Raw genomic sequence first — 22,927 nt, 5'->3', positions numbered from 1 at the left:
AATTCTAATGATCTCAAGACAAACTAGTTAAAGTCGATGACCGTATAAGGCACATTATATGCATTTAAAATCTGAATAAGGTATGAGATTCACAAAATAAGGTCTGAGATTCACCAAATAAGGAAAAGAGCAAAAAAGGTGATTTTAAGACCAAGTTTCACAAAACAAGCTCTAAGATTCATCGAACAAGATCCGAGATTCACAAAACAAAGTCCGAGATTCACCGAATAAAGAAAAGAGCAAAAAGGTGATTTTAACCACTTATGATGACCAAGTTTCACAAAACAAGCCCTAAGATTCACTAAATAAAGTATGAGATTCACAAAATAAGGTCCGAGATTCACCAAATAAGGAAAAGAGCAAAAAACGTGATTTTAACCACTTATGATGACCAAGTTTCACAAAACAACCTCTAAGATTCATCGAACAAGGTCTGGGATTCACAAAACAAAGTCTGAGATTCACCTAATAAAGAAAAGAGCAAAATAGGTTATTTTAACCACTTATGATGATCAAGTTTCACAAAACAAGCCTTAAGATTCACTGAATAAGGTATGAGATTCACAAAATAAGGCTTGAGATTCACCAAATAAGGAAAAGAGCAAAAAACGTGATTTTAACCACTTATGATGACCAAGTTTCACAAAATAAGCTCTAAGATTCACTGAACAAGGTCTGAGATTCACAAAACAAAGTCTGAGATTCACCTAATAAAGAAAAGAGCAAAATAGGTTATTTTAACCACTTATGATGATCAAGTTTCACAAAATAAGCCTTAAGATTCACTGAATAAGGTATGAGATTCACAAAATAAGGTATGAGATTCACCAAATAAGGAAAAGAACAAAATAGGTGATTTTAACCACTTATGATGACCAAGTTTCACAAAACAACCTCTAAGATTCACTGAACAAGGTCTGAGATTCACAAAACAAAGTCTGAGATTCACCTAATAAAGAAAAGAGCAAAATAGGTGATTTTAACCACTTATGATGATCAAGTTTCACAAAACAAGCCTTAAGATTCACTGAATAAGGTATGAGATTCACAAAATAAGGAAAAGAGGAAAAAACGTGATTTTAACCACTTATGATGACCAAGTTTCACAAAACAAGTTCTAAGATTCACTGAACAAGGTCTGAGATTCACAAAACAAAGTCTGAGATTCACCTAATAAAGAAAAGAGCGAAATAGGTGATTTTAACAAATTATGATGATCAAGTTTCACAAAACAAGCCTTAAAGATTCACCAATAAGGTATGAGATTCACAAAATAGGTATGAGATTCACAAAAAAAAAAAAAAAAAAAAAAAAAAAAAAAAATTTAAAAAATTTTGGAAAAAAAAATTTGAAAAAAAAATTGAAAAAAAAAAAAAAAAAATTGAAAAAAAAATTTCGAAAAAAAAAATTTGAAAAAAAAAAATTTGAAAAAAAAAAAAAATTCGTGATATGGTATTGTATAGTGCGTGATATTGTTTTATGGACTCATGGACTCAAATATATAGGTGGACTCACCGGATCTTGCCTCACCATAATGAGGAATTTGGTGAGACCGGCCGCCTCGCCATAATGAGGTGCCTCACCGGATCCGGCCTCTATATATATATATATATATATATATATATATATATATATATATATATATATATATATATAAATAGATTTGGGATCCGGTGAGAACCACTACATAGTGAGAACCGTGAGAACTCCACCATAAGGATTATTTTTGTAAAAAATAACAACATATTTGGATTCGGCATAGAATGTTATGGCTAGAAAACATATTTTTGGTTCAAAAGGTATAAATTATTGACCGGAATCGAGACGAGAAACATTTTATTAATTTTCATGCACCTACTACTCATTTTTCATGTATCTAACAATTTTCACACACCTAGAACTCGTTTTCATGCACCTAGAGTCTGATATTTTCATACACCTAGTAATCGTTTTCATGCATGTAACAATTTTCACGCACCTATTATTCGTTTTCATGCATCTATAGCCATTTTAGTATACCTGATTGTATATTTGTACATTAAGTTTATATTTTGTTAATGAAATTAATTTTTTTTGTTTAGCTTAGCAAATATGTGTTGGAATAAACTAAACTAACGGTAAATGATCCATCAAAACTTTCGGAACAAGATTTGATGATGATTTAGTAAGGGTTCTCACGGTTCTCATTATATTAGTGGTTCTCACCGGATCCCGACCCTATATATATATATATATATATATATATATATATATATATATATATATATATATATATATATATATATATATATATATATATAGATTTAGGATCCGGTGAGAACGATCACTCGGTGAGAACGCACCACTATATACATTAGAAATATATACAAGGAACACTTGTTTTTTTTTTTTTTTTTTTTTTTTACCAAATCTCGGATACACTTTTGACTATCGTAGGTACACTTTTTACCAGAATTCTATATACACTTTTTAATAATGTAGATACGACTTTTTTTTTTTCTTTTTTTTTTTTTTACCAAATCTCAGATACACTTTTGACTATCGTAGATACACTTTTTACCGGAATTCTATATACACTTTTTAATAATAATGTTTTTAAATTTTTTTTTTTAAATTTTTTTACCAAATCTCAGATACACTTTTGACTATCGTAGGTACACTTTTTATCAGAATTCTATATACACTTTTTAATAATGTAGATACATTTTTTTTTTTTACCAAATCTCAGATACACTTTTGAGTAACGTAGGTACACTTTTTACCAGATTTTTTTTTTACCAAATCTTAAATACACTTTTGACTATCGTAGCAACACTTTTTATTAAACATATCCTAGAGACGTAGATACACTTTTTTCACAATTCTAGATACATTTTTTGAAACTGTAGATACACTTTTTTAACAAAATCTCAGATACAATAAAATGTATCGTGGATGCACATTAGACTTGAATAGATGTTTATACATAAGGAATATTTTTTTTTTTGGCCAAATCTCAGATACACAAATTTGTAGTTACATTTTTTACTTGAGGTTTCTATATACACTTTTTAAGAATATAGATACACTTTTTTCAATTCTAGGTACATTTTTACTCTAATCGATTAATAGCTCATTTTACTATTTAGTTATAAATAATTAATATTATTGCGAATAATTGCTATTATTGAAGAATTTGTCACTTTCTTTTTATTATTTCAATTTTTGTAGGAATAAAGACGGAAAATCGAGAGGTAAACAAATGAAGACGGGTCAAAACTAACTACAAGACAAAACAAAGGGGAATGAAGGTCAACCTTTGACCTTCTTTTTTTACAAAGGTAACCTTTGACCTTCAATTATTCAAAAGTCTGCATTTCGTTCCATCGTCTCATCATATTCACCATCATCATCAATTCAACCTCCATTAACAAACCACTCGCACCACTGATCAGTTCACCATTACACTCAACTTCCGCAACTCCTTTACCCATTTGCGTGACTCAAATCTCCATCACCATTTCACCCTCCGACATCACCATCATTCAATTGACCCAAAACCACCAGCCACCACCATTTCATGTCACCAACTTCAGCCACATTCGAGCACCATCACCAACCCGAATCCAACATCAAGCACCACCATCCTCTACCCACACCATCTCCCCTGTCCACCCGCGTCATTCATCCCCATTCTCATTCACAATCACCAACCCATTACCCCGACAACTCGCCTACCACCATTTAACCACCATCACCACCATTAATCCTCAGTTCAATCACAATAACCCAGTCCATCAATCAACTCCGCCATTCACACCAATGAGACCACCATTCTCATCATACCAAAGAAGAAGAACAACCCCCAATTCTTAGGCATCAACACATAAAACCAGCAAATTAAGTTATTAATATCCAATCTTCATTTTCAATAGTGCGTGGTTGTTTACCGGGGATGCGTCATCGCTTGTGATAGTCGCCGGTGATGTGTCGTCATCTTTGAATTGGAACTCGTCGACGACAATACAACGAATATGAGTAATGGTATTGAAATGATAAACAGGAAAGTTGGGGTAGGATAAAAATCCTAATTGGTCGCCGGAGTTAGTGCCGACATTAGGGACGATCGGTGATGACGGACGGCTTGCTTGGCTTCTCGTGCGTGGGGTCTTGAGTAGTTGTGCGAATCGGGAAGTAGGGAGTTTGACGGAGTTGTTGATCTTTCTCGTCGGCGATGACGGGAGTAGTAGAAGGCGACGGTAGGGTGGTAGGTGATGATGGGGGGAATTTGAAGGGTAGTGATGTGAATAAGATTGGGACAGATCTAGTTTGGTTGTGTGACTTTGTGAGCAAAAGTGACGCGCGTGAAATTTAGTTATGAAGGTCGTTCTCACCGTTCTCACCGAGTGATCGTTCTCACCGGATTCCACCTCTATATATATATATATATATATATATATATATATATATATATATATATATATATATAAACTGCATCCGGTGAGTCTAGGTATCTTAGGTGAGTCCGTCCCGTGAATCTCAACCATTAGATCTAACACAAATCAATGGCTGAGTTTAATCCTCACAAAATCATAACCTACCTATATAAACTTAAATACTCGCCCCCCCTCCTCATAATTCACAATCAGTTTATCTCTCTAAACCAGATCTCTTCTATCTCACCTTTTTCCTCTTTTTACGATTTCACATAATTTCATCAGCAAATCAACAATCGCGAATCAAACAACGCAAATTCAATCTAACATCCACAATCGATTTTGCTAGAAACCTTCAATGATATTACACGAATTGTTTGCGCATTTAATGAACACGCTCAATTGAATCAATTGAATTCAATTAATTATATGTAATCAGATATGTAATCCATTGCTCCTTTACTTTTGAGATTTTTTTTATCGTTTAACGATTTTATGTTTCCTAGTCCTGCGATGTTAATATCTTCAATTGATTTCAGATCTTCCAATTTGTAGTCGCATCTTGCAGTTTATTAGTCGTGTGATGTTAATTAATTGTATTATTATGCGATTCCTTTGCGATCTTTTTTTGCGCTGTAATTTTGTCTCTTATTTGCATTAAGCAGTACAAATCACATGGACTTGTTTGTTATTATTTACTGCGTATTATATGTGTTCTTAGTGTTTGTCAAAAAATTAGGGTTATGATATTGTGAAATTCATACCTGGACTTTATTTCATGAAAATTGGGGTAATTAATTTGTGACGATTGAATTAGCGTTCGCAAAATACTCGACACATAGCGTTATCGAACGACTTTATCAGAATAAGAAACATCAGAACACTATTACGAGAATAGGAAACTGTAATAGTGTTACAATATTGAGGTTTAACAGTAATGTTCATGTTATAATTGTGAGAATATATTACTCGTATGTTATTTGAATGATTAATTGTGTCATAGAGACCGTTTAATTTGGTGATCTTATTATTGTTGATAACCGAGCATTCTTCTATTTCAAATTGTGAGTATATTTTGTTTTCCTTTCATAGACTTTATTTTGCTATGAATAATTTTGATTTGATTTTTTGAGTTGCTTATTAGCAAGTTATATTTCTATATGCTGGTCACATGAAGCTTCTTAGAAAGTTGCCCCCTAGGAAGCTACTCTAGGAAGATGTTCTTTCATGACGCTACCCATCCACGAATCTACTCAGGTGTGCCTTTTTGGCTATTTGAGGACATCAACCTGTGTATCATCCATGCTATGTGTTTCACCGTCATGTCTGACAAAGCTTTTCATGGTGAAATCAAGGGATAACAAAGCAAGCCTTCTAATGTAGCTACAGGTGTCAATATGAACATGAATTTTAAAGGCCAACTTTTATTATAACTTGAAAGTTGATCTCTCGGTTTGTAGTCTCAACTTTTAAACCTTACTTCAAGTACTTTTCAGCTAAATAAACAATTAAAGAAGTGTAACATTCTAGCTTTATTGTGGAAGAAATAAAGACACAATGATTCTGGTGTGTCAAACATGTAATATTTTTTTGTAATTATTAAAGGCTATTAGCTCAAATGGGAGAGCAATGTTGCAAATTTGCACGTAGGTATGAGTTCGAATCCCATATAGCCTTGTTAATGTAAAAATCGAATGACCAGAATTTGTTGACACAAGAAATACCGAAGCATTGATGATAAGCAATGGCCAATTAAGGACGAACAGATCATCTTGAGACTCGAGTGTGCCACTGCGACATATATAAGCATGTATCACAACACTGCAGCAATTGAGATTCAAAGGCGAGCAGTGTATAACAACTATTAGGGCATGTCGTTGTCATAGTAGGATTACAACTTTGACTCTTTTGTAACCTTAAAATCATGTATTATCTGAATTTGTATTATCTGAATTTAATGCAAACTAAAAAAAAGTCATCAATCATGTTCTTTAACGTAACACTAGTATATAATAACAAACATGGGAGTCAAACCCACATCTTGTGCATTGCACAATGCTCTACCATTTGAGCTAATTGACTTTCAAAAAAAGAGAAAATCATGAATATTCATGGCACTAGTATCCTTATCTTCTTTTGTGACACTAAATAACAACTCATATACACAAATCTAATACTTATCCATACCTTGCGGTATACCAACAAACTGAGTATCAAAAAAGAACCGGAGTCATGTAATGACTCCATTCACAATAGTTAGCACCCTTACAAGACCAAAACATTTTCGCAAAAGAGAAACTCTTCATGATCTAAGATGCAAAGAAGGATTAGACCGTCAAATATCATATTATTGATTTATTGGGAATCGGGTAATATATGTTACAGTAACACTCAATATGTGTTACAGTAACACTCAACATATGTTACAGTAATAGTAACCAAATATGTATTACAATAACATATGTTACAGTAACACTCAATATATGTTACGATAACACTCAATATATGTTACAATGACAGTAACCAAATATGTATTACAATAGTAGGTAGTTTGTGCTAATACAAGCAAATATTTGTTACAATAATACAATAACAAATAATTATGTGTTACAACAAGAAAAATATGTGTCGGAATTACAACATTCATCTAAGCTGCGATAAAAGTGTAACAATAACAACAAATCGGAGTTACAATAACAACGAATCTGCGTAACAATAACAACAAATTTGTGCTAAAATAACAGCTTATAATGTGTTACAATAACAAATAAATTACGGAAGTGCTTCAATAACGATAACATTGAAACTAATTCAAAGCTCAAAGCTCAAAATCAAGAAAAACACTTAGTGCTTGATAGACGAGATAAGGAAATGAAATTGAAACCAATTCAAAGCTCAAAATCAAGCAAGATTAAATTTTAGCAACAATGCACAAAAACTCAGAAATTGAAGTACCACAAATAATCAATAACTACGATATTCATTATACTAATAAATATGTGTTAGTCATTGAATTAGCACCAAAGGTACTTCGTATCATCTAAATAGATTAATTTAGTACTATAAAACAACAACACTGATTATTACCTAAATAAGTTTGAAATCCGACCAAAAGTAAAAATTCCGTTGATTTGTGCTTATAATCTAACCAATACACTACTACAAATCCAGGCAACTACAACGCCCCTTTAACAACGATTATTCACGAAAATCACAATAGACGTTGTAGAATGTATGGCGCGAATTTTACTAAAATAAATTACAACGGGTATGGTTATAAAAACCGTTGTTATTCGTTTTAACAACGGGTCACACATGAACAACCGTTGTTAATAATTTGGCGCAAAGTTAGTGAAAAGTAATCACAACGGTTATTTTTGAAACCCGTTGTTAAAACTTATTTAACAACGGGTGTTTTTTACAACCGTTGTTAAAACATATTTCATAACGGTTGTTGTTTAATAACCGTTGTCAATACCTTCCATACTCTAAACCACACAAACACAAGTCTGCTGCAGCCACAAAACACAAACCTTAATACATACACAAACACAAACCCAAAGAAGAAACCAAACACAAACACAAAACACACACTTTCTCATCGTCTCTTTCTCTCTTTCTCATCGTCGCTTTATCTTCTCGCCGTCACTGTTGATTTCATCGTCTCTTTACGTACGTTCTGTAATTATCAGGTTTGTTTCATCGTCATTATTTTATTTTTCTAATTATTTCATTTCCATGTATGTGTTTTTATCGACCATTAGGTTCCGTTCAGCATCTGCTAATTATTTCATTTCCATCTTCTTTGGCGTCCTTCAGTACGGATCGAGCATAGTAAGAGTCTTAAGGATGATATCATTCATTTTGTTGGAGTTTGGAGTTTGTTTTGAAAGATTAAGGAGAGGGTTAATTTATTTGGAGTTTGTTTTAGCAGTTAGGGTTTGGAGAATATATTGAGATAATGGAAATGCATGTTAGTTGAGATAATGCAATGTATTTATACTAAGCAATGTGTGGGTTGAGTTGTTTTTTAATTAATATATATGTTAGGAAGTTGTGCCATAATCATCATCATATCTCTCAATACTCGCTTCAAATCTTATTGGGCAAGAATGGCAAAAATAATAATCTGGGATCTTGATGATGACTGATCTATGGAGTTGAAAAAATGAAAGCAAATCAAACAAGCATAACTCAACACTTTCAAAATGATCATTTCATTTAATTTTAAACCAAATACATTACAACAATTATCAGAAATCAAAAGATGTATAATAAGCCGGAACAACCCCGGTTAAGCGTAAAAAGCGCTTCTCAACCTGCCACCAATCACGCCACTCTGGTATACCGCTAACTTCCGGGTCATTGGCTTCATATTTTGCAATAACAGATTGAATATATGCAAGGACACGACTTGCATGTGGAGATAAGGTTGGAAGAGTACAACTCAACATATCTCCGGGCCGCAGCCAAGTTGCGAGTAACAGTAGACGAGGGTATGAAGATGATGATGATGATGAGGCTTTGTTGACAAGCCGGACTGCTTCACGCCTCTTAATCCAATAATTCCGTTGATGTTCAAGGGATGCTTTGATTAATTGGTGTTGATCGGCGGGAAGCCCGGCGAGAACCTTCCCATCATCTTCAATCGTTTGTGTAAGCCATTCTTCGTTGTTGATAAAATTAGGGTTCATTGCCATGTTGTTTCAATTAATGAATGTTAGATACTAAAGGATGCTTTAATATTTATAGCTAGTCACATTTATAAGTTTTTTCAAAACCGTTGGTAATTAATTTAAGGGATATTCTCGCATGCATCGAATTCTAACGGGCCGTAATTATACATGCATCTAGTAATATTTAATTTTTTTTTTTTTTTTAAGAACAAACAACAACGGTTATTTTAAAACAACCCGTTGTCTTTAGTTATAACAACGGTTTTGTATATTAAAACCCGTTGTTATAACTTTCCCCCCAAAATTGAGTCACACTTTCCACAACGGGTTTTTATACATAAAACCGTTGTTAATAGTTTTAACAACGGTTTCCTTAAGAAAACAAACCGTTGTTAAAACCTTCTACAACGGACGCTTTAACAACGTCCGCTTTTTTATATAACAACGGTTTTTGACCGTTGTTATAGCCTGTATCTGTAGTAGTGATACATCATTTTTCCTAAATTATTTAAACATTTTGTTTGATTTTCGAGTCGATTGATAAGATTTACTAGAAATTTGAGAAAGGAATTAGCAAGAACATACCTAATTTGAGCGAAAAATCGGATGGCTTGTAATCATTGAATCAAAATTGGAGAAGATGAAGAATCGCGATGGTGATTTTTCTCAGCAATCTTCTTCGTTATTTTGTTTAGTTGATTTGGGGATTATTTTTAGGGATTGGAGACAGAGAAAGAAAGAAAAGGACGATTTGAGGATTTTTGTACACAACTATTCAGCATGACGTGGCGCAATCTGGTGCGTCGATTAACATTAGATATGATGGTGTATAATGATAGGACGGACTCATTTAAAACCCCGGACTCATCGGATCCCGCCTCTCTCTCTCTCTCTCTCTCTCTCTATATATATATATATATATATATATATATATATATATATATATATATATAGTGTAAAGATCATTTGAGTCCACCTCTTACATTTGAGTCCATAAGTTCCCTTTAGAGCCATTGGATGAGGAAGATGGAGGGTTGAGATTGAAAGCAAAAAAGGAGGGATTAAAGCTCATTAAACCCACTCTCTCACTACCTATACTAATTAATCACTAACTCTTCCTAATTAACTACTAATTTAATATATATACTTTTCCAAAACACCACTTCTCTCTCATATCTCATAATTTCACCCATTTTTTATCTCTCAAAAACCTCTCCTCTCTAAAAACCAAACAAATTCAAAAACAAAAAAATCCCAAAATTCCCCCCTTTTTCTCCCACCCCACGCCACCGTGCCGCGTCCACCCCACCACCACCACCCCACGCACCACCTACGCCCACCCACCACCATCCGCTCTCACCTCCACCGTCGTCCGACCCCGACACCTTATCTCCCACCACCACAACCCACCACCACGACCTCCAACCGACCGGATCCGAGCCGTGATGGTACCACCACATCCTCCACCGCGCCTTCTTCTCACCTCCTCCAAAACCGCCACCTACAACCACCACACCAACAATGCCAAAATAAAAATTTCAAATCTCCCTCCCTCACTCACCACCAACCCGCCACCATCATTACCACGGCCACCACCACCAACGCCATCACCGCCATCTTCTTCGCTTCCTTTTTTTTTTCCATCTTTGTCTCGTCACTACCACCACGCCACTTGCGGCCGTCACCTCATTATCGGATCTCGCCACCACTTCTCCTCTCGGATCCGGAGCTATTAGTGTCGTGGTGGTGGTCGTGTGGTGGTCATGCAGTTGGTGGGTGTTTGTAGTGCTTGATTTTTTAAACAAAATTTTAAAAGTGGGTTTGTTTGTAGTGTTTATTTTTGGTTTTGTTTTACAGGAAACAAAGAAGGTGGAGTGTGGTGGGTTTGTTTGTATTGTGTATTTTTGGTTTTGTTTTACAGGAAACAAAGAAGGTGGAGTGTGGTGAGGAAGGTGGTTGGGTAATGGTACTAATATGTTTTTGTTTTAACTGTACTACTATTACTAACATCTACTCCGTATGTTTTTTTAAAAAAAGTGTCAGATTTGTTTTTTTTTTAAATTTATTTCTTTTGTGTGATGGTGGAGATTTATCTCCTAGGAAATGGACATTTTTAAATCGAGATTTTTAGATCTCCATTAAAATCACACTTTTATCCGTTAGAATTACACCTTTTTCAGTTAAAATTACACTTTTCTTCAATAAAATTACACTTTTTTCTGTTAAAATTACACTTTTTTTCAGTTAAAATTACACTTTTTTTCAGTTAAAATAGTCGTGTTTGTCTTGTTATCTCTTTCGAGTAAAAGTCGTGTTTGTCTTGTTATCTCTTTTTTTTGGTTAAAAAATAGTCGGAGTTATTGTTGGTTTTTTTTTCAGATTTGGTATTTAAAATTACGTTGTTATCTTATGTTTTTTTTCAGATTTACTTTGTGAGAATAGTGGTTGATATGAGATCTATTAAAATTACACTTTTCTATATTAAAATTATACTTTTTCCTTTATTTTTTCTATTAAAGTTACATTTCCTCCATTAAAATTACACTTTTTTTGGCTAAAATTACACTTTTTGTTATTAGAACTACACTTTTTTAGCTTAAAATTATACATTTTTCGGCTAAAATTACACTTTTTCTCCTAAAATTATACTTTTTGTTGTTAGAATTACACTTTTTTCTGTTAAAATTACACTTTCCTTCATTAAAATTACACTTTTTTCTATTAAAATTATACTTTTTTTCTGCTAGAATAACACTTTTTTCGGCTAAAATTACACTTTTTCCGCTAAAATTTAACTTTTTTTTTTTTGTTGAAATTAAACTTTTTTCTGTTAAAATTACACTTTTTGTTGTTAGAATTACACTTTTTGTTGTTAGAATTACACTTTTTTCTGTTAGAATTACATTTACCTCTATTGGACTAATGTTACACTCTTAATGGACTTGGTCATATTCTCATATTCTCATTGGACTAATGTTACACTCTCAATGGACTATGGACTGTGGACCGAAATTATACTTTTCTGGACTAAAATTACACTTTTCTCGACTAAAATTACATTCTCCTTGACTAAAAATAACAATCTCATTGACTGAAATTACACTTAATCGACTAAAATAACACTTTTTGTCATTAAAATAACACTCGTAAAATGTTAAATTACAATAACTTGTGATAAAATGACAAAAATTCAAAATATTATTCGTTAAAATCACTCGGAAAAGATTGAAGTTAAACTTGTAAAACGCTAAATTCTCGAAAATATTTCTTAAAATTACACTTTTTTTCATTAGAATTACACTCGTAAAATTACACTTGTCTCGAAAAAAAACGAAAAAACGAAACAAATAAAAACTTGTCTCGAAAAAAAAAAAAAACGAAAAAAACCGAAACAGGAAAAATGTTAATTTTCATAAACTTTGAAGTATAAGACAAAATATGGTGTTAATTGTGTATGATAATGAATTAGTGAATGTATTATTAAAACTAGAGAGAGAAGTGAATTCATTAGTGTTAAGTGTTTTTTTTGCTTTCAATCTCAACCTTCCACCATGCATGATCCAAGGGTTGTGGGAGGGACTTATGGACTAAAAAAAAAGGGACTTAGAAGAACTTTGCTCTCTCTCTCTCTCTCTCTCTCTCTCTATATATATATATATATATATATATATATATATATATATATATATATATATATATATATATATATATATATATATATATCTCTCTCTATATATATTCTCTCCAACTCCTCTCTACAATTCTCTTATATTTATTTCACAACACTATTAGGTTAGTGATAAGAAATATTCACTAAAACAGTTGGAAAAATTTATAAAATGAAATCTGTTGTTTTATGGTAAAAAGAAGTATTTTCATAAAAATACACATTTCTTAACTTTACTCAATTCTCTTTGATTAGTTTTACATTTTAGTTTTTTTTTATGTTTCATATCAAAATACAATTGAGGGAAATATTAAATATTAATGAGGTGCCGATTTAAAATGTATAAGTAATACCTTAAAAAACAAAAAACTCTATATACCGCGCATGCGCGGGATCTATACTAGTTAACATATTATGACAATTAGATTGTTTTCATATATAAAATGAATATCTAGTTAATAACAACATATTCAGGATCAAGAATAGTAGATTCCGACCTATTGTTTACCAAACACACTAAATTAGTACTCTGTATATTAATTGGTCAATCAAGCACCTACATATTAATTGATCCGAAATCTACTAATTTCAGCTAAAGGTGGCAATCGGGTCACTCGGGTCGGTTACGGATCGGGTCAATGCGGGTTGGGTCAAATCGGGTTTGGGTTGTGTCGGGTCGGTGACGAGTTAGGTCGGTTACAGTTCATGTCGGGTCATCGTCGGGTCGGGTCATCAGTGGGTGGCAAATCGGGTCGGGTCAGTATCGGGTCAGGTAATCAGCGTATATTTTATTTTATGTATTTAGTTTTTGATGGTTAAATTTATGTTCTAAACAATACATCAGTATATATCTATTGTAGTTTTAAGTGAAAACAATTAAAATAAATGTCAATTTGGTCTTGTTTACACCATTATTAAGCTAATTCCTTGTCGGGTCATCCATCGGGTTGAGTCAATATCGGGTCACGGGTCGGGTCGGTTCGGTTCAGGTCGGGTTCGGGTTGGAAAAATAAGGCTGCTATCGGTTATCGGGTTCAGATTGGGTCGATTCGGTTTCGGTAAACCCAATTTTCGGATTCTATCGAGTTGAATTCGGGAGGGTCGGGTCGGATTAGCTTTCGTGAGCTCTAATTTCAACCCAATATGTTATTTACGGAAGCTACTTTAGAAAAGAAACGAAGTCTACATTGTGATCCCTTTGCAAGTCTTGAGATTTTCTTGAAGCTAATGTCGACATATGAATGTTAGTTAGTTAGTCTTCAGAATTTGTTCCTAAGAAATTGAAATTTGCTTGAACTGTATCCCCAGTTGCTTGTACAAGAAAACCATGAGTCCCCAATTTTCGCCGCCGTCGCAGCCGATCAACATAGATGCAATTCACCGGAAAATTGAAGTCGATCGTCGGATTTCTTTATCTTATTATTATCGAATCGCCGAAACGCTTCTCAAAAGGGTTTGCTTTTTAATCCTCCTCTTTTTTTTCTAGGGTTTTACATTTACCAAATTTCGCATTTTTTAATGTTGCGTTTTGATATAGAATTGTGTGATTAAGGTTGAAGGTTATTGATTAGGAGGAAAATTTGATGAACCCTTACTAATGTGTAGTTATGTTAGCAATGATCAAATTAGGGTGAATAAATTGGTGGTATCGACGTATCGTCGTATCGAATTGAAGGTTGATATTGGTAGTGAAATGTAAAGAGTGATTGATGACTTTGTGAAGTTGCTTGAATGTAATTCGGTTATTGCTACTTTGTTTGATGGATTGGATGTTAAATTACAAGTTGCGCATGTAAGAGATCGTTTCACACTGTTCCGATTATTGGAAATCCCCCTCCTTTACATTAGTGTAAAGGTGCGTAGAATGTGAGAAGAAGAAAATTCAAGAGAAGTTGCGTTATTATGGTGTGTTCAAGTGCAGATTACTGCAAAAACACTGTTGTAGATCACGTAGGTGCACTGGGTACTTATTGAGGTCGGAGTTCGCAACTTTAACCCCGTGTTTTGATACAAAAGGAGGAGGACAAGGGAGGGGAGGGAAAGAGCGGTAGGTGGAGGGAGTAAAGGGATTCTCCCTTCAATTTTTTCCTATGTTGGAGAGATTTTGATTTGCCGTGGGATAATGGGTCCCTCTATTGTCCTCAAACCCTATTTGCTAACCAAACAAGGAAAATTGCATCCTTTCATTTGTACAAACATTAACGGTTAATGGTCTTGGTGGGTAGTTTGTGGCAAAGGGGTTGGTCGGCTCCCTGATGAAGACTTGGTCCCAAATTTCGCGAACTTTCGTAATGTGGGCTAACAGAAACGGATATGGGTGTATGATGACTTACTTGGTTCAGTATTACCGATTGCTGCAATATATTTCCATTTGTGCAGCACTGGTTGTGAGGTTGTGCGGTTGTGCCAATTGCTGAATGCAAACCTTTTTTCTGTGATAATTTTATCAACAATTCATATTCAGAGTAGTTGACTAAGAAAGCACGTATCATTAGATATCACATCAAAGCTTCGTGAAACCTGCCCTATGGTAGTGTCTCGAGTGGATTTTTAACTGTACTACATATCTCATGTCCTAACTGATTCTAAAGTGACCGAGTTATCTGGACCATTCATTTAAAACCAAAAACACGAAATTTCGTCATGGCAGTATTTTGATCCGAGTCTGATTAGCATAGCTGGATGCGTTGGACAGTCAGGAAGTATACCTGGCTCCTTGCTATACTTTTTGTGTTTTCTGGTTCTTTGATTCCTCATCTCAGTTTCGTAACTTGCCTGTTAGAAACTGGCCGCACCCACAAAGAAATGGTTTTGGGGTTTTAAAGTTCGCTTGGCTAAATCGAACCGTATCCCACGTTCTAGTACGGTGTTCGATCGGGAAAGCTAGTTTGTACCTAAATATGAACGCATGGTTCGAGTTAGCTCACGATGATTTGTTATATGTAAACAAGTCAACAGGACCTAAGTAGACAGTATAATTAATTTTGACTGCCACCCACACCTATGAGATAGAAATCAAGTGTATATTTCCTTTCTTCAGGAACTTTTATTTAAAATTATATTTGATACCTGATGGTGAATCTTGTGCTTATCTGTAATCTATGTGACATGACACAGTTTTTTTCCAGGCTGATGTATATAGACGAGAGAGGAATATAGTCGACTTATATGTAATGCTGATCAGGTTTTCCAGGTAGATGTTGCACTATATGCCTTCCTATTTCACATTGTTAATTCACAAGAGATCCTTAACTTGACTAGCAACTTATCTTTTTTTTTTTTTAATTTCCTTTTTTTAGTTTGGTGTCTGAAACGATACCCTTCCATCAGGACTACCAGTCTTCGGATCCTAGAAAAAGGGCGCATTTTAAAAAGGTTCGTTGTTTAGTGCATTTATTTCATCTGTTTCAGAAGTGCTGTCTGTTTTCTATATATGTTGAGTTGTTGACTGGTCTCGTTTTGTTCCTACTACACTAGATATTGTTGGATGTTATTGACGAACTGGAAGCTTTGAAGCCTGAGTTTCATTATCGAATTAGTGAATTAAACAAGACACATGCAGATGCTCAACAGAATCAATCTAATGGTCAAGGGATGACATCGTATGGCTCGCATACATCTTTGGCATGGCCAGCTGTCAATATTCATAGTTCCGAAGGGAAGCAGGTATTCATAGTTATTGCACACCGAGTTTATGGCTGACTTGAATTCATTTGCATTCCATAAACGACTTCCAATTACAAAAATTAGTAATGCTACGTATATGTCATATATATATGTTTTGCATATTGTGTGTTTGCTGATTGGTAACTCCATGACTAGTTTGTGGGCCTGGTGTTGTTGAAGTCTTATTAGCTTCATTTAGACCTTCCTTTACTGTTCCATCGAGAGGATTTGTATGTTTTTTGTCTTATAAGTTTTAAATAGTTTCCAATTTCATCTTTTTCCAGATTGTAATATTCTGCACTTAGAATTAGAAGTGTGAAGTAAAGAGTTAGTAAGTATGGAATTACGTTGAAGGGATTCATGAGGAATTGAGAGCTGTTTCATGATTGATAATGTTTGGTAAGGCCACTAACAATCAGTCAGGTGAGTGGCAACTATACATTAGTTGTCATACACTACTAGCACTGGTACGATTGTCTTTGGTTGGGAAATATACCCTGACTAAGTTTGTTATTCTGTTCAATTTCGGCTTGTAGTATGTCTTTAGGTGGCCAGTGCTCAATATTTTGTCTAGAGTTTGCTTTTATCATTTTATTCTATCAATAGCTTTGAAATGTTTTGACTGCATACAACTGACCCTACCTTTTCTGCCCTGGCTGGAGCCTTTTCTGAGGTATTGGAGGAAAATGTCCATTTAATGTATTTAGCACTGTCTATAATTTTGGTTTGTAGGACTTACAATATGCTTTTTGTGCAGCTACAACCAGCAAGTAACACATTAACGCCCTCATGGACTCAAAACAACGAATTTCAAACTGTTTCATCAACTAATATGCCCTTTGAGAAACAATTTTCAAAGCTGTAAGTGTAATTTTCAACAAATTAAGTACATCTAGACATTAATGAAAGACAGCTTTTGCTCTTTGTTAGTGTATGTAGGCATTATTAGCCTTGTCCTAATAAGTGAGGTCCACCTCGACTGTTGTCTATTTCAAGTTAGTGATTGAACATTAAGAATCGTATATCGTCTCGTAGATAGGCAATTCTTTACCCGTGTAACCGACATGATCAATATCTAGTTCTTTTTGTTTGTCATATATCCGTCTCGCATATTCTGTGCCATATCTGCCAGAAAGTTGTTGGCTATCTATATTTATTTACAGGCAATACAGCGCTGATGCAGTTTCCCTTTCTTTGTTTTAGACCTTTTGAAATCAGTACAAGTTGTACAGCACTTTCATGCTACCCATTAAAAGTAGTGTACTGGGACTAGCAACTTCTTTTAGATTTCCCAATCTGTTTGTTTTCTATTTGCTGCTCCATTTTATATTGGTTTATTTGCTGGCTGTTCGATGCCTCATCTTTTGTTAAAATTCATTTTACAGGTCCCTTTCTGTGCCACTTCCAAAGCAGGAAACTTTGTCGCGACACTCGCTTTTAGGTCCTAGCGGACTCCGGAGTCAGTGGCAGGGGCCAAGTGCAAATTTTAAGGTGAATAGTTGTGCGATATTTTCCTTGTAACAAAATTATTTATTTTCTACTCTTTTTTTTAGTCCTTGCATGTTTTTTCAGGTACTTTATCCTAGCCATGCTGACATAAGTTCATCTGAAGATTTAAGGTTAGAATGTTAGATACAGATGTTGTCTTCTCGAATTGGTCTTTTCTATGATACATTTTCAGCATGGGTATTGAAGTGGGGTGGTGTTCAAAATTGATCCTTCGGAAAAATAAAAAGGCCACAAAATATTTAAAGTTCTTACAATGATATCTCATGGTTACAGACTCATTCAAGATAGGCCTAGTGAAGTCCAAGTTCAAAAGGGTGAAATTATGGGACAAGAAATGGAAGCTATTCTTTCATTGGACGATGGTAGGTGGCCACTTCGTGAAGAGTACATGCCGGAAATTATAAGGCAGCCGGTGCCGCCTCCTGTACTTGCTCAAGTGCAACCTGCAGTTCGTCCTATTTCCCCATCCCGGGTCGCTGACCCAAGACCTGGACAAGCTAAATCTTCGGAGGACGGTGTACGGAGTCCTAATTCGTTTCAAGATTTGCACATTGTAAGTATTAATTTATTAGGATATTTTTTGTGGTTGAGTCCATCATCAGTCGTTTGTGGTGCTTTCACCTTTTTTTGTTACTCTAGTTTAATATGGATGCTGATAATTACTGACATTGCAGCCAGTTAAGATGATGGAAGATTTCTTAAGACTGGCACAAAAGAACACAGTAAAAAATTTGGAGACATGTGGAGTTTTAGCAGGTTCACTGGTAGGGTTTCTTCAATAACAAGAGTTATATTGCAATTCTTTTATCAGTTTTATACTCATTTGTTGATCGTCAATATTATGTTGTTGGTATTTTGTTTCAGAAAAACCGGGTGTTTCACATTACATCTCTGATTATTCCTAAACAGGAATCAACTTCTGATTCGGTGAGTTGGTATCTGTTTTCGTTGTCCGCTTACTTTCTTGACTGGTTAGTTTCAGATTGATTTGGTGGTATATATTTGATTATGTAACCAGGGAGCTAGTTGGAAAGTCTTCATTATCATTTGGTTGCTGAAAGGGCAAATAATAAGTGGCAAATTGGATCTGATTCCAGAATTTATAGCTCTTTTGCTATATATGAATTGTCGTTGTGGGCTTCCTTGGATTGTGGACTTTTGGGTAACTAGTACGGGAACCATGGAGGAAAAATAAAGGAAAGGAGGAGGCGAGGGTGGTGGTGGTGGATAGAGGAAGGGGATCAAGTGGGGATGGTAATCTAGGTGGAGTAAACTATGTTGTTCTTTAGGGTTTGCATGGTCTGTTCCGTTTGTATTAGGTAGAAATGCAGTATCACACCTCATATTGCGATTATGAACCAATGTGAGCCAGGACACATACTGGCATTACTCTAAACACTGTTTTCTGTTTTATTTTGTTTACAAGCTCTCAAAAAACAAAAGAGAGGATCAACCTGTAGAAGCAGACTCGATTTCAGTTTCACAAACTTTTCATGAAGAGTACTCCGTATTAGACAATAAGATAATGCTTATTTATTGCCTGTACTACTTGTTTTGCCTTCTAGATTTTATGTTACATTATCTTCTGTTTTAATTGGAGCAAAACTGTTTACGACTTTTTTACAGTGCCAGACACTAAACGAGGAAGAGATCTTTGAGGTCCAGGACAGATTATCACTATTTCCTCTTGGATGGATCCACGTATGTTACTCAAAATCCATCACTGTTGGGATATATATGTTTGAACTAGATGCCTCTTTTTAGCAATAAAATATGCCATTGTGAAAGAAAATGATTGACAAATTTTCACTAGGGTATGGTTCTTTGTCTAATACTCTGTGTTGTCTTACTGGTTACAGACACACCCTACACAAACATGTTTCATGTCATCAGTTGACCTGCACACTCATTACTCATATCAGGTAAAGAAAATTATAGTTTCTTATTATATACTCATGTTTTTTGTGACCTGTGTTTTTTTTTTTTTTTTTTGAGTCAGCGACCTGTGTTCTGGTTTGATGTCTAAGCATATAGTAAAACTCTGTTGCGATTTGATATTTGTCATTTGTGGCCCCTGTTGGCGACTTGGCGTTATAGCCGTCAATGATGTACTAATCCAGTACACATTTGGATTTTGGACCTACGAGTTTTCTAATCCAGTTTTGCTGGTAGACTTGTGGCCCTTAATTATGAATTTAAAGTTGGTTTAGGTCTCTTCCATTTCCAAATGAGCCAAAGACTTGCGTGTACTAAACTTTGGCTTTTGGAAGATGATGGTCTTAAGGATAAAGACTCCCTTAACTGCTTTAACTTTATGAACTGTGAAGTAGTAATCTGTCAATTTAATACTTGGGATAAACACTCTTTTGTACTTGGGAGTCTTGGACCATCATCAATATTGTATATTCGTATTGAATATTTCTTGTTAAATGTGCCATGGTAGATCATGTTACCAGAAGCAATTGCAATCGTCATGGCACCTACAGATTCATCCAGGTATGCATCATTTTTATCATCAGCCTATTTTGCATTCCTATTATCAAATCATTTATAGAAATGACGACACAGTTTTAGGGGTAAATATACAACATGAGAGTAAATCCCCAAACTATTTCTAATTTTTAATTCAGAAGGACTAATGTGTTTTCTTTGATGTGCCACTGCAGTAAACATGGGATATTTCACCTGTCGGATCCTGGTGGCATTTCTGTCATCCGAAACTGTGACCAGCGAGGCTTTCATCCTCATGAGGAACCATCAGATGGCAGCTCTCTTTATGAGCATTGTTCCCATGTTTATATGAACCCTAAATTGAAGTTTGATGTGGTCGATCTCCGATAACTTCGAAATTTCACTTGTAGTTTGTGTCGTGTGTATCATATTCCTATACGACACAATACTTTGACACTCCATTATAAGCCAAGAGCGTGAAACTTTTTAGAAAAGAAGTCATGTTGTATTCACCCCCTGACGCCTTACTGTGTCCCCTGTACTTGAAGCCGAGCAAGTACTACCTTACTATTGTACATGAAATGAAATTAATGGTGAGGTTGATTTTGGTACATCTGCTGTGTGAAGAACCAACCATATATATTTTTCTTTTCTTCGAGTATTTATATTGCTATCCACCTATCGTAGATGGATAACCAATACTTGAGTCTGGATGCTTCGGTCAATTTTATTTCATCACAATATCATGCTCAAATTTTCTAGCAAATATGTATATTGAGATGCCTGATAATTTGTACAGAATACTACGAGTACTTTTTTCTCGTGATTTTTTGTGCACATTTATTTGCTCATCTTCTTTTTCTTTTTTTTTTGCTCGACCTATAATTCCATTGTTTTGCTTCAAATTGACAGTTCTATATCACATGTTTGCAAGGAAATAAAAGGTAAAATGTTGTGATTATACAAGGCGAAATAAAAGGCAAAAGACAGCCAATACCGGGCATCAAAATGTAACACGAAAAATAATGCTGTGTTTTTTTTCCTTTTTCTAGTGATCATAACTACCTCTATCTAATACTATACACATTTTAGATTAACTTAATGATGCAACCTAATGGATACAAAATCTACATCTCAAGCTTACAAATTCCTTGAATTAATACTTCAATACAACAAATGTTGAATAATTAGTTATGCCAATATAATAAAGGGCAATATAATTAAAATTCTACATGCAACTAATTAGTAACCATGAACCATTTTTAAACATTTGTTTTTAACCCAACGAGCCCCATTTTTGAACGAATTTTTCACCTTGCCTTCCATGGTGTATGTCTTATACGTAGCAATCCTCTTTTTTCTCTTTAGCTCATCTTCGTCGATATCAATGGACCAACTACGACTACGATCACGACGACCATTATAAGGCACTGTTTTTACGTAGGGTGTTATTTTCTTTGCATACCTATTTGGTGGTGGTGACATTGTAGAAATATACTTAGAAGTCGGGCTGCTATTAGCTGTCGAAAATCGAGATGCATTGTCAAAACTTGCTTGATCCAACTTGAGATGGTTGATGATTTCAATCTTGAGTTGCTCATATTTGTCATATTCAACAATGGATAAATTGTTTGATGTTTTTGTACCTTCCATCTTTCTGATCGGTTAGTCTTAATTCCACCCAACCTTCTTCCTTTACCTAGACGACGAAGGAAGAAAGTTGGGATAGAATTAAGGAATGACAACAGAGACAAAAAGAATGAAGAATGGCCAATTTTATCGCTAAAAAAAATGTTAAATTTTATGGAGTATATATGAAAAATGTTACCTAAAACAGTGATTTGATAACCAAATTTAGGTGGTGTTTGTGATATGCCCTAAATTTAGGGGAACATATAATCATAAACTTTATACATCGTCCAACGTATTAAGTATTAGTCAATATGTACATGTTTTGCAGCTTTCACGCCATTATTTATTTCTTGTATACATACGCGATATTTTTAATATTGGTCAATACATATTACTACTGATATCGCAATTTAATTCCATGTAAAAGTCGGACGTGACAAAAACCGACTACATTTGAGTGTCTCAATTTTACTAAAATTTCCCTGAAGCAGGCCAAATTAAATAAACCAGCAATCCTTCTGGTAAGGTGAGCTATAGCTTTCTCAAAGTCAAAATTGGCTCTTTCTAATTGTTTAGCTAAGCTTTTTTGGCTTGCTAATTATAGCAGGTTGGTATAACACGGAATACTTTTCCTTAATACTATATGATGAGTAGTTTATTAGTCTATAGACTAATTTTTCCATTAAGCAAAAGCCGGTGTTTGGACCGCGAATTTGTAACATTATTGGTAGATTCATGTACTCTTAGACTTGTTAATGATGTTATAATTGATCACGGAGAACAAAATCACAAAAAGTTGTTAGATACTTTGTATTAGTTTTTGTATTGATGATCTTAATGATTTGATCTCTGACCCTTTTGCTATACCAACTCTTAACAGAGTTAGTTCCCTTATTTCGTACCGAATATAT

The 22,927-nt window shown here is 34.5% G+C and overlaps 1 protein-coding gene across 2 annotated transcripts; it reads left to right on the top strand.

Annotated features, from left to right (window-relative positions):
- The first annotated feature begins 13,861 nt into the window (after positions 1–13,861).
- On the top strand, positions 13,862–21,235 carry LOC141634001 (AMSH-like ubiquitin thioesterase 3). Of its 2 annotated transcripts, XM_074446338.1 has the most exons (15): positions 13,931–13,981; positions 14,036–14,211; positions 15,887–15,951; positions 16,058–16,133; positions 16,236–16,424; positions 17,182–17,285; positions 17,810–17,915; positions 17,997–18,043; positions 18,207–18,486; positions 18,608–18,697; positions 18,798–18,860; positions 19,560–19,634; positions 19,793–19,855; positions 20,377–20,429; positions 20,600–21,235. In XM_074446338.1, exons 2-15 carry the CDS (start codon positions 14,086–14,088, stop codon positions 20,772–20,774), a joined length of 1,512 nt encoding a protein of 503 aa, XP_074302439.1. In that variant the 5' UTR covers positions 13,931–13,981; positions 14,036–14,085; the 3' UTR covers positions 20,775–21,235. The 2 variants fall into 2 exon arrangements, with proteins under 2 accessions (XP_074302438.1, XP_074302439.1); XM_074446337.1 differs by having other exon boundaries at positions 13,862–14,211.
- Positions 21,236–22,927: the final 1,692 nt, after the last annotated feature.

Source organism: Silene latifolia, chromosome Y (assembly GCF_048544455.1).
Source record: "Silene latifolia isolate original U9 population chromosome Y, ASM4854445v1, whole genome shotgun sequence".
Taxonomy (NCBI): domain Eukaryota; kingdom Viridiplantae; phylum Streptophyta; class Magnoliopsida; order Caryophyllales; family Caryophyllaceae; genus Silene; species Silene latifolia.
This window is presented reverse-complemented; position numbering and strand designations above follow the sequence as displayed.

Bases quoted from the DNA above. Each gene is read 5' to 3' on its own strand.
- LOC141634001 (XM_074446337.1), top strand. From the start codon at position 14,086: ATGAGTCCCCAATTTTCGCCGCCGTCGCAGCCGATCAACATAGATGCA. The intron at 17,286-17,809 runs GTAAGTGTAATT...TTCATTTTACAG, and splicing joins GAGAAACAATTTTCAAAGCT to GTCCCTTTCTGTGCCACTTC. The intron at 18,487-18,607 runs GTAAGTATTAAT...CTGACATTGCAG, and splicing joins CGTTTCAAGATTTGCACATT to CCAGTTAAGATGATGGAAGA.